General features: G+C 52.2%; 1 protein-coding gene across 1 annotated transcript; it reads left to right on the forward strand.

Moving 5' to 3' along the window:
- The first annotated feature begins 1386 nt into the window (after nt 1–1386).
- C3H2orf72 (chromosome 3 C2orf72 homolog) lies at nt 1387–7007 on the forward strand. The gene is made up of 3 exons (XM_021690349.1): nt 1387–1978; nt 3203–3316; nt 6608–7007. The coding sequence occupies exons 1-3, from the start codon at nt 1387–1389 to the stop codon at nt 6745–6747; spliced, it is 846 nt and encodes a 281-aa protein (XP_021546024.1). The 3' UTR covers nt 6748–7007.
- Nucleotides 7008–12551: the final 5544 nt, after the last annotated feature.

Consider the following 12551-nt stretch of genomic DNA (forward strand, 5'->3'; position numbering starts at 1 on the left):
AGGTTTATATTAACTAGACTCGCAACGAAGATACGGGGTCCTTACTCCAACATTGGCTAAAACAACTGCTGGATAATTAGACTTAAAGCAGAGCTGCTTCTACATCTTCCAATCCCCATTGCTTGCACCCAGTAGGTGCTCAAAAAAGGTGTGTTCTATTAAATGGACATACAAATTCTCTAAGAGGAGACATTTCAGCATAATTATACGGGACAGGGAATAGGGTAACTGAAGAGCGGATTAGGGGTTATATGGAGAAGGAGACGCTGAGCATGAACATGCTCTGGACCCAAAGGGGTCTTTGGTCTATACAGTGTATAACAAAGTGGAAGTAAAGAGCTTTGACCAGCTTGGTCCAATGCTGCAGGCATGAACCGCATGCAGTTATTTACATTTAATTAACATTAAATCACATGTAAAATTCAGCTCCTCAGTTGCACTAGCCAGATTTCAAGTAATAATAGTCACATGTGGCTTGTGGCTACTGCATTGGACAGTATAGATAATATAAAACATTGTCATCATCAAAGAATGTTCCATTGGACGAAGCTGACCTAGACCCTTAGACTTAAAGGAAACGCATCTCTGCTTCTAACCTGGCCTACTGACATCCTCTTGTCACCCCCTACACCACCCCCACCCCAGATCCGAGCACCATCAGTGCCCACATCTGCCTTCCTAAGTTTTCTGCTCTACAGGGAGTAATGCTGTCTTCTTGGTTTTCACCCCCCAGTGCCCAGGGTAATAAGTATTTGTGGAAATAATGAGCCCTCGATTAGCCTTTGTTAAATGCTGAAAGCCCAAAAGGTGAATTAAGTGTCAGAAGTTAAGAGAAGGAATCCCTGCTTCCCCTCTTTTCTCACCTCCCGACCCCCTTCTCTGCATTCCCTTTTCCGGTGCCTCCCACCCACATTCCAAAGCAGCACAGTTAGAGGCAGGCTCCCCCCGGCAAGAAGTTCCGGTCCCCAAACTACACGGACTCCCCAGGAGTATCTGCTCCGGGTCTCAAACCGACCTAACTTGTTCACATGGTAAGTTTCTGTCTTCCTTCACCTTTGGCTGCCCTGCACCTAGTAGGTGCTCAACAAGTGTTTGTTGAATGGATGACGGAACCGGCGCATGGATGGATGGATAGATGGATGGACGAACGGATGGACGGCCGGTGTCCCCGCGTCCGCCACAAGGTCTGCGGGAGGAGCCACCCTCAGGGCGCTTGCGGGGAAAGCCCCAGGCCCCCGCCCAGCCGCGCCCGGCCCGCGGGCCGGGAGTCGGGCGGGGCTTGGCCCTCGGGGGCGTGTCCTCCCGGGCCCCAGCGCCGGCGCCCCGAGAGGCGCGCAGCCGGCGCCGCCGGGCCCGGGCGGCCGCAGAGGACGAGCGGCGACGAGCATGGAGCGCGAGCTGGAGGAACTGGCGGCGCGGCCCGCGCGCCCGGCACAGCCGCCCTTCCAGGCGCTGGTGGAGGCGGCGGGCGGCCGCGGGCAGGTGCTGCTGGTGGGCGAGCTGTGGGAGCGCGAGCAGAGCCGCGCGCTGCTGCGGGACTTCGCCCGGGCCGTGTTCCCTCCCGAGCAAGCCGCCGGCAAGGCGGGCGGCGCGGGGGCCGGGGCGCCGGGGGCGCAGAGGGCGCCCGGGACGGCGGGGGCGCGCGCCATCCGCTCGCCGCTCGTCTTCGTGCTGTGCCGCGCGTCCTCGCTGACCGCCCGCGAGCCGCGGCGCCGCTTGCGGGAGATGCTGCGGGATGTGCGCGGCCGCCGGCGGGCCGGGGCGGCGCTGGTCGGGGTGCTGGTGGCCGACGCCGGGCCCGAGGACGCGGTGGCGCCGGGGTTGCGGCTCCTGGAGGCGCTGCTGCGCGCAGTGTTCGGCCGCCAGGCGGGGGGCCCGGTGCAGGCGGCCGCCTACTGCCCAGGCCACCCGGCCTCCAGCCTGGCCGTCCAGGCGGCCGCCTGCAGGGCGCTACAAGCCGCCGGGCCCGCGCGACCAGGTGAGACTACGAGGCCCGGGAGGGCGCGGGCGGTGGGCGGCTGGGGTCGGGGGGAGGCCCCCAAGTTGAAACTCTTTGGGTCAGCTTCACTCCTTGTGCACCACAGTAAACTGAGGCCCAGAGAGGGGAGGTGCCTAGCGCTAGGCCTTCCAGCTAGCGTGAAGCTGGCCCTGGGCAGGGGGTCCAGTCTGTTCCGAAGGATCCAGAGAGCATAAGAGACGCAGGGGCTTGGGAAAGCCGAGCAGACCAGCTCAAGGCAGGAAAGTTGGTGGAGAGAGGGTTGGACTCGGCTGGGAGCTGGGGGGGGAGGGAGAGGAGGTGAGAAAGCCTCAGGAGGCCCAAGTTTCAAGGTGGAAAGGGGAACAGAACTGGGACCGGGGGTTTGGCGGTGCCAGGAGCTTCTAGGACCCTGTGCAGCTAGGGATGCGCCATGGGGTCATAGGAATAGATGCCAAGACTCTGAGTGTGGGGAAAGGGTGTGGGGACTGAGGGCCCGGAATTTTCTAATCCTTCTTGGCTACGCACTCTGGTTGTGCACCCACTGCTGCGTTTCTCTCCACGTCCTCCTGAAGCGTAGGGAGGGGAGTGAGGGTCTTTTCCCAGCCTGGGTAACTACCGCCATCAGCATCCGGTTCGGAAGGTTTTACAAGAGCTTTTCAGGGTCTCAGGATTAACATACACTAAGTATAGCTGGATCTGGCAAAGCTGAGGGATGCAGGATTGTTCTTTGCACTCCCAGATCCCTTCCTGACCCCACCTTCCCAGCACCTGCTGCCCTCCAAGCCCTCCAGCCTTCCCTTCTTGCTAAAGAGTTGGGGCTCAATCCCAGGACCCTGAGACCGTGACCTGAGCCGAAGGCAGACACTTAATCAGCTGAGCCACCCAGGCACCCCCAGAATCTTTTTTTTTTTAATTTATTTGACAGAGACAGAGACAGCGAGAGCGGGAACACAAGCAGGGGGAGTGGGGGAGGGAGAAGCAGGCTTCCCGCCGAGCAGGGAGCCCAATGTGGGGCTCGATCCCAGGACTCCGGGATCATGACCCGAGCCGAAGGCAGCCGCTTAACGACTGAGCCACCCAGGCGCCCCCAGAATCTTTGTTTTTTTAATCAAACGGTTGAAACCAGGGCAGTTGATAATTGAGGCTCTTGGTTTGCCGAACAGAAAATCTCAGTCCTGTCAAACATGCTCACCTGCGGCATCTGGGACTTTGTGTTCTTCTTAGCAGCAGGACCCTGGGAGAGACCGGGCCTCCCGGCACTGCTGGCGTGCTTTTCCTGGGGTCCCTGGAGCCGGGGGAAGGATCCAGATGCCATCTCCCCCGGTGACCCAGCTCAGGGTGAGTGTGCTGTCTTCCTGGCCTTCTGAGGGCCAGGTGCTTGGGATTATGGGGTTGGTCCTGTGCACACAGGGACCTGAGGGATAGAGTTGACCAACATCCGTGGAGCATTTGCCATGTGCAGAGCATGGAGGTGAGTGATGTGAGGTGCTCCTGCCACCGGGCAACAGGCACACGGGCCCCCCAGTAGGGCCCTAGCCCCATGGATCTCTCACTAATGAATGCAGTTGGTGTGGGCAGGGCTGGAAGGCAGGTGTCTGCCATATGCACGGTGGGGTGCTTGGAGCCAGATGCATTCCATCTTCCCCTGAGGATCCAGGGAGCATCAGGAACACGTGACATCAGAGCTAAGGGTTAGAGATTGTCCTAGGCAGAAATGGGAAGCCTTGGAGAGGAAGCAGTATGAACGAAGGCTTGAGGGCATGATGTCATGCTCAGAAAAGGAGCCCCTGTTAGGAGTGCGGGTGGGGGGGCGGTGAGGTACAGGAGACTGGGAGGGCTGAGGAGGAGAGCTGGGACCAAATCGGGACCCTAGACCCAAGTCTCTCGGAAATAGTGAGCTGCTGACCATTTCTGAGCAGGGGTGTCCAGATTAGGGGCGTTTTGGAGAGGTGACAAGACTGTGGAGCAGGGAGATACTAGAGGCAGAGCCAGTTAGGAGGGGACTGTCTAGTCCTAGGAGGGACAATGGGCAGCCTGGACCCAACACTGGCAGTTTGGGAATGAAGAGGAAGGAACTTAGCCAGAAGCCTTTTCTAGGGTAGGATCCTCAGGCCGCTAAAGGGAGAAGGGGGGGAAACACAGTTCTTCGAAGTCCACAGGAGCACCTGCTGAGGCTGTTGTGAGAGAGCTAGAAAGTACTGGGGGAGTAAGTTGTAAGCAGCTGAATGTATGTGTCCCACAGCGCCAACGTGTACCCAACAGCACGCTCTGTTACAGAAACAATGCGCAGTGTTTTAAAACACACTTTTCTTGTGTCCCTTATGTTTGAAAAAATCATTAGGCGAGGTGTCAGCCTTCCTTCGGCATGTAAGACGTTACCACAAACTCGGTGGCTTAAAACAGCACGCATTAATTCTTCACGATTTCCATGGGTCAGGAGTCTGGGCAGGGCCTCACTAAGCCGCATCACAGGGTCGGCCAGGCTGCATTCCTTTCTGGAGCTAAGTCCTTCGCACTCACGTGGTTGTGGGCAGAATTCACTTCTCTGCTGCCTTCTTGGTGGCCGTCAGCTGGGAGCCTTCTCAGCTCTGACAGCCATCCCTCTACACGTCTCTCCCAACACAGCAGCTGCTGCTTCAAGTAGCAGGAGACTTTTCTGGTCTCCGATTATGTCACTCAACCACAGGAGGAACTCACACTGTTGTCCTCTATGGTGCCCTGATCCAAGGGAGTGACCATCCCATCCTAGTCACAGATTCCACCTGCACTGAAAGGAGGTGATTATACAGGATGAGTACACCGAGGGGTGGAAATCTTAAGGGTTGTCTTAGAATTCTGCCTATCACGGGTGAAAGCTCAAAAAATTTGAGAAAGGAAAACAAGTATGAAAATCATTTGCTTACTCCCATCCCTCAAAAGTAATTATCATCTGTATTTTGGCATAGACCATTCTGCCCATCTGTCTGTCTACCTAGCTGTATATCTCCTTGTGCTATTTAAATTGTAATAAATACGCTTTTATATAATACATGAATCATCTGCCAAATGCATTAGGTATTTAAAGCATTCCATTGCAAAAATGTTAACTTCAGTCTCTCCATCGTCGTTTTGGATATTTCTGGAAACCAAAGGGAAAAAATAATAAAGCAAAGGAATCATACATAATTTTACATAAATCTTGGATAACTCCCCTCTCTGTAGCATATAACAATTTTTTTAAAGTTTTATTTATTTAATCTCTACACCCCACGTGGGGCTCAAACTCACGACCCCGAGATCAAGAGTTGCATGCTCGGGTAGCCTGGGTGGCTCAGTCGGTTAAGCATCTGCCTTCGCCTCAGGTCACAATCTCAGGGTCCTGTGATCAAGTCCAGCATCGAGGTTCTTGCTCAGCAGGGAGCCTGCCTCTCCCTCTGCCCACCTCTCCCCCTGCTTCTGCCCCATCTCTCTCTCTGACAAATAAATAAATAAAATCTTAAAAAAAAAAAAAAAGAATTGAATGCTCTTCGGACTAAGCCAGCCAGGCATCCCTGTATCGTATAACAAATTATTTAATCTCATGTAGAAGTGAATGTATTAAAATTAAAATTGCATTCATAGACTATGCATATGCATTTATACATAATAAATATGAGATTATACAGACAGACATTTATACGTACTCTTTTGGAATCTGCTTCCTTCACAATAACAGATTGTGAGTGTGCAATATTCCATGGCAGTAATTACATTATCAGTAACCTCTTTTCTCTTCCAGGGGAATGGTAAGTAATTGTAGATTCACATGCAGTTGTAAGAAATCATACAGAGAGATCCTGTGTACGCTTGGCCCAGTTTCTCCCACTGGTAGCATCTTGCAAAACTATAGGATAATATCACAGCTGGAATATTGGCATTGAAACAATCCACAGATCTTACTAAGATTCCCCCAGTTTCACTTGTATTTGTGTGTGTGTCTGTGTGTGTCTCTGTGTGTGTTTAGTTCTATGGAATTTTATGCTTTTTTTTTGAAGATTTTATTTATTTACTTGAGCAAGAGACTGCATGAGCAGGAGCTAGGAGCAGAGGGAGAGGAAGAAGCAGACTCCCTGCTCAGCAGGGATTATGCATCATTTTTAATGCCTGTATCGCATCATGTGGGTGAGCCATGGTTAACTCAACCAGTCTCTTCTTTGGACATCAAATAGCTTAGGATGCTTTCAGCTGCAGGTAGAGAAACCATGACTCAAGCTGACATAGATAACAGCAAGAGCATTCAGTATCTCACCTAAAAGATAGTCTACAGGTAGAGTCAGCTTCAGAGCTGATTGATTCTGGGGCCCAGTGACCCCATTGAGGACCCAGGTTCATTCCTTCTCTCTGCTGGGCCACCCTCCGTGTCATTTCATCCTTGGGCTGGTAGCAAGATGGCAGTTCCACTAATTATTCCTAATTATTTCCTTAGGATAAAATCCTAGAAGTGGAATTGCTGGGTCAAAGGGTATGTACGTTTTTAAGGTTCTCGATATGTATTTTACTGTGGTTTTTAAGTAGATATTTACTGGGGCCAACTTCCCCCCCTTTCATTCCTGGCTTACTCACTCTTAAACTTGACCTTCTGGTTGGGTGGTTCCTTCTCTTGTGTTCCAGATCACCTCCAGGACCCTGAGGAGAAGCTGGTACTGACAGCCATATGTCCCAACGGAGACTGTGAGGACCCCGGGAAGGGGCCGAGAGCCTGTGATGGACTGGTCCATACTCCTGCAGATCCCGTTGGAGATTCGAGATGAAGGCTGGACGGCTGGGCTACCCGCGCTCTAACCTGCACGCTGGGGACTGGCTCCTTCTCACTGAGCCCCCTTGCCTCCATGTTGACCTTGGAATGGTGGTAGCTTCAAAGGCCCCACCTGTAAGGGGACTGCTGCGTTGAACCAGCTAGGAAAACTTATTTTCCTGGAACCTGCCCCCCACCTCACATTTGCTCCCTCTCTGATCACAGTGAGGTTATTTGGTCTTTCTGTACTGCAGTTTTCCTACTCATTGGGACAGATGGCTGTCTTCTTTGAGGGTCTATGGTTCTGTGGCAGCCCATGGTGTGTTTGCATTAGCATCCATCATTTCAAGTGCATCTGGAAAGGACTCTGGACCAGAAGTCATCAGATCGGGGAGGGGGGGGTGGCCTTGGACATGTCATTGAACTTTTAGGGGCTTGTGTTTGTGAAACAGACAAGTGTTTGTGTTTCTCAAACACAAGCCCAGGGGCTCTCAACCAAGAGCTAGGCTGCCGTTCCAGGCAGCAATAGAAACTTGTGTGGGTGAGTGTGAGAGTGTGTTTTGGGGGGGGGGGGGCGGTTACTGTGACTATGAGGTGCCCCTGGCACTTAGTGCGTTTCTCACAACATACGGGACAATCTCCAACAGCAAAGACTTGTTCCACCCAAATTGCCCATCATGGCTCCTTCGAGAAACTGGATGAGCCAATCCCTTTTCCCTGTGAAATTCTAGGAAGTGTGTGACCCCCGCCCCCAGCAGAGAGGGTTGGGCTTCCTGGGACCTTGGCTCCCAGAGCAAGCCAGCATAAAGACTACACTGCTGCCCCAGGGGCCTATTGGGTCAGAGCCAAGACAGCCACCTGCTTTGCATGCTCCCTTTCTTCATGTTGACATTGACTTCCTATGCCAAATCCTTTGAAAATAAGGATGCTGGGAAGTGCTCATGGCACCAAACAAGAAAGGTAGGAGTATGGATTACAAGGACATGGGACTTTCTTTCGATCTCAGGCCCTTGTCCAAGGTCAAAGCAGACCCAGCCCAGAGGTGCCAAGTTCCTGAATCCTTTTTCCTCTGTTTATGAGTCAGACAGGGTTGATGATGTTCCCTTAAAAGCCAGGAGAGCCATCTGTTCACTCGTAGAAGGAACTCTGCATTAACTCCCTTGCCTTCCTCGCCTGCCCCTGGAGAAATGAAGTCTTTGGAATGGCGAGAGCAGCTCCTGATTTTCCCTGGTAGGAAGCACTATCTAAGGGAAGTAGCTAAATTCATTCCTTCATGCACGATTTGCTCGGCAGACATGCAGCTGGGCTACTGTCTGCCCAGGGTTCTACAAGGTGCTGCATACCTTCCAATAGTTACTTCGGCTTTCATCTCTGGTACCAAAATGTGGAATTGGAAACCTGTGGCTGAGGGGCTGTGTGATATCAAGGAGGGTCCCTCCTGGCTCTGTGCTTCAATTTATTCTTCATAATAAGCAGCCTAACTCTGTCCCTTCTCTGCCTCATGGGGATAGCGTGAGGGCAGGCAGGGTGACATCGTATTTGGGGTTGGTTAGCAGCAGGTGTCATTTTAATAATGCAAAGCTGTCTCACCAATAGGTAGACCCAGCTGACCTCCTACACGAGAGCGAATTCAATGAATTACCGTTGATTTTGTTTTAAAATGGGGAGACTGGTGTTTTCGAAGCTGCTATATTTTTCTATTTCTCTGTTAATTTCTTTGTAATAATTGGGTCAGAGTTGTATTATTTGGTGGGGGGGGGAGCTTTTATTAAGGTAGGAAATTCTCTAAGGCAGAAGTTACAAGGCACGGCCTCTACTGTGTTTAAAAACCTTTTGTATTTGTTGCCAATATTTGAAACTTGAGAGATTGCACATAAAAAAGCTAGCTTTCTGGGTGGAGGATGGGGCATGCCATCATGTCCAGTTCGCTGCAACCCCCCTCCCCTGATTGGAGCCCCCTTCCCACCCATCTAATCCACCTCTCTACTTTACTTCACTCATACAATGCCACCTGCCTGGTCCCAGTGGACATTCGAGTTTGCAAGCCTGTGGGGTAAAGAGTGGATTACATATAACTTTTTCATTATTTTCAGTGTCTCTGGTGACTAGCTGAAGAGAGAAGGTCTTTCCTGAGATTTGTGTTCTGCTTCGCAACCGGGAAACACAGGACTGAGATTCTCTGGGGCCCCGGTTGGCTTTCTTGACACATGGCTATGTGCGATCTTTTTAGGAATAATCTAGTTGGTATTTTCTAGCAGACACAAGAGTTAGGGGCCGGAAGGGATGACCTTGGTGGTAGGTCTCTTCCCCAAGGACTCCTATAAGGCATGAAGATTGTGGTGGGCCTGTCTGCGAATAGAGGCCCTGGGTTAGGTCAGTGATACCAGGAGCCACTGGTGAGGGCCTCCGGTCAAGTCACAGTCTGGGCTGGTGGGTATTAATCCTTCTAATATGGCAGTAGTTGTGCTGTTTCTGACTTGACTCAATAATTCCTTATATCTAATAAAACCAAACAGTACCTCATTGCTGTCTATCAAAACCAGAACGGATCTCTCCCTTTATTCTCATAAAGCGTTGCTCACAGGGGCCCTTGGGGGCAGGGCGCCTGGGCAAAAGGGGGAACCTCAGGAATAGTTTGGCCTGAAAGCCTTCCAGCCCTGCTGACATCTCCACAACCCAATCGGCTGGGATTGGAAAACATGTAGCTGGAAAGTAAATGTTTGAAAAGAGATTTTTTCAAAGATAGCATTTGGCTCGGTGTTCAACAGGATGTGTGCGTTCGTGTGCACATATGAGCATGTTTAACGAGACAAAATGGCCTTTCTCTAAGTCTCAGAGAGCCCTTTATAATATTTGTATCTTTTTCTTTTTTTTTTTTTTTTAAAGATTTTATTTATTTATTTGACAGAGAGAGACACAGCGAGAGAGGGAACACAAGCAGGGGGAGTGGGAGAGGGAGAAGCAGGCCTCCTGTGGAGCAGGGAGCCCGATGCAGGGCTCGATCCCAGGACCCTGGGATCATGACCTGAGCCGAAGGCAGATGCCCAACCGACTGAGCCACCCAGGTGCCCCTATAATATTTGTATCTTGGTTTCTCTCCTCTCAAAGTATTTGTCTCCAAGACTCACCACGCAAGAGGAGTCCTTCAGTCGTCAAACCAGGAACAGGGCAAACTTGCAAAGAGGCCAAGGGTCAAGGCCCCCAAACCAATATGCTCTCAACAAGCCCCTCTTATCCCCAGCAGAGAACCCAGGACCCAAGCTCACGGGAAAAGTCGATGACAGCCGTGTTAACCTGATAGCAGTCTAAACTTCAAAGGGTAGCAGCACCATGCTGCGGGGCTGGTTTCCCGTGGTCGCGAGACCTGCACTTTGTCCTGTTTGGATGGCAAACGTAACCAGTGCAGTGGAGAGAGCCTTTTGTTTTGTACCCACGGACTGCACAACCCCCTCCTGACCTGGTCTTGTGTGTTAGTGGATCGAGGATTGAGACACACCATTGCTGGTGTAATCTCAGAGTTCAAAGGAAACAAGGTACAAGGCAGGGTGGATGACCAGGATCCTGCATGAATTTTCCAGATGCTTTTGGCCCCCTGAGCCAGAGTCCTCAGGTTGCCTTATACTTGGGGCTGCCTAACTGGGAGCAGAATCAGAGGCTACTCACTGGGTCATGCCGTGGTTCACAGAGATTCCAAAGGGACCAGGGTGTGGAATTGCTCAGGTCCAAAGTTGGCCCGGGCACTGGGGCCACTGTGGGTCCAGGGCTTTGGCAAGGGCGAGAGCCCTGGCTGCCTTCCTCCCTGAGCTCCCTGACCGGGACTCCTGCTGCAAGGGCAGGAATTTTTGCCTTTCACCTGACTGGTGAAATTCAGAGACCCTCAGGTAGGAGTTCAATGTTAAGTCTTAATTCAGGCTTGTTGCTGTCCTGTTCTGCACTTATTCGGAGCAGTTAGGCACTTAGTCCTTGTGACCAAGCCCGCATTTTGAGTCCTGGTTATGAACACTGGGTCTCTTGTCTTCCTGCCCTGCATTTCTTCTTTTCCTCGCTGGTTAATGAGGGCTTCTCAGATCATTGCCCCAACTCTTGACTACCCTAACCACCTGCCATCCCAGGGATATTGCCCATTCCAGAACCACTAGCTGCCAGGGCAGCCACTCTGAGCCCCTTGCTCCCTGGCAGGAGGGGGTCTCAGCGTTAGCCTCTGCCCCTCAGTCTGGGTTGGTCAGCCCTGTGCCAGCACCAGAGAACAGGGCCAGGCCCGGATGGGAGGTCAGAGGGAACAAGACCTCTGGGTAGGTCTAGACCAGCCCCACCTAAGAGAAATCTAACACCAGGCACATATGTAGGTTTAGATTTTCTAGTAGCCACATTAGGAAAAAAATAAAACAGATGGAACTAATTTTAATAATATATTTTATTTAGCCCAGTGTGTCCAAAATAGTATTATTTCCACTTAAATATAAAACATTTGTAATGAGACAGTTTGCATCTTTGAAATCCTATGAGACTTTTACACTAACAGCTTGATTTAGACACTAAATTTTTATCCAAAATACTTGATCTGTATTTAGATTTCATGAAATTCATAGTTGAAAAAGGAGATTCACATCTCAAATTGCTCCAGATGTACTTAAAAGTTTCCCAATAACTAAATTGGGCGTCAGTCTTTAAATTTTAATGAAATAAAATAAAATTGAATTTAAAAATCAGTTCCAGGATTTGCAATAGCCGCATTTCCAGTGCTCAGTAGCACCTGTTGCCCAGGGCTACCCGATGTGAAAGCGAGAGTCTAGAACACTGGAAACGTGCAGGAGACCTGTCTTGGGGGTTTGGTGTGGCTCTTCCCGCACCACCCCCCCCCAACCCCCGATCCCCAGCCAGGGACCCGCTGTGGCTTCCAGCATTGGCTTGTCGGTTGCCCAGGATGGGAGCTGTCCTCCTGGACGCTTTCCCTAGGGGGAAGAGAGTCCAGCATCTCAGATGGCTTTGCGGGTCTTTTTGTGCCTCAGTCCACCCAGGTTGATTCTGGCCCCATCCAGGCGTTTCCCTCCCACCAAGCACCCACCCACCGGAGGCCCATGTCACCCGCTGCGCTTGCGGTTCTGCTCCCATGCACGAATACTTTAATAGCATGTGGCATGCGTGGCGTACGTGAGGCATTCACTAGCCTCGGGGCCAGGCCCTGTGCCATAAGATCTGAGGTTTATTGAGCGCTGCTGGATGCCAAACCCTGACTAGAGCACCTCCCCTCACTAAGGGCCCTGCCAGGTAGGTGGGCCGCTCCCCTCTGCGCCCGGGGTTGGGTGACCACACGGCCACAGCGCCGCCAAGTGGCAAAGCAGGGATTTGCTCCCGTGTTTCCTGGCTCCGGCGACGCCTGCCCTTATCAACTCAGACCAATGCAGCTCAAAAAGCAGTCAAGCCCGGTTCTTGGCAGGAGCGAGCCCTCCTAAGACCCAGGATTCAAACGCCGGGAGGCTGGGCATGGGGGCGGGGGTGGGGTGGAGGGCGGGATGTGGGTGGTCGCAGGGCGCTCGCCCCCTGCGCAGTTCTCCGCCTTCCGGGGAGCGCTGTGGCCACTAGAGGGCGCCGCGCGGGCCAGGGGGATGCTCCGGGCAGAGCTTAGCCCTGAGCCCTGTTGAAGGTGGGCACCCAGGCAAGGAAAGCGCCGGCTCTGGTTTCCTCCCTTCACCCCTACAGACGCCCCGGCCCGGCCAATACCTGTTTGAGCCCGCAGATGACCTTGTTTGGGCTTTGAGATTTTTTGCGTCACTCCTAAATTTGGAGACAGATAGTTGTTTATGAACAGAGCTCTGGGTA

Source organism: Neomonachus schauinslandi, chromosome 3 (genome assembly GCF_002201575.2).
Source record: "Neomonachus schauinslandi chromosome 3, ASM220157v2, whole genome shotgun sequence".
NCBI lineage: Eukaryota > Metazoa > Chordata > Mammalia > Carnivora > Phocidae > Neomonachus > Neomonachus schauinslandi.

Coding starts and splice junctions, on each gene's coding strand:
- C3H2orf72 (XM_021690349.1), top strand. CDS start 1,387: ATGGAGCGCGAGCTGGAGGAACTGGCGGCGCGGCCCGCGCGCCCGGCA. Junction 1,979..3,202: donor CGCCGGGCCCGCGCGACCAG/GTGAGACTACGA, acceptor TGTTCTTCTTAG/CAGCAGGACCCTGGGAGAGA. Junction 3,317..6,607: donor CCCCGGTGACCCAGCTCAGG/GTGAGTGTGCTG, acceptor CTTGTGTTCCAG/ATCACCTCCAGGACCCTGAG.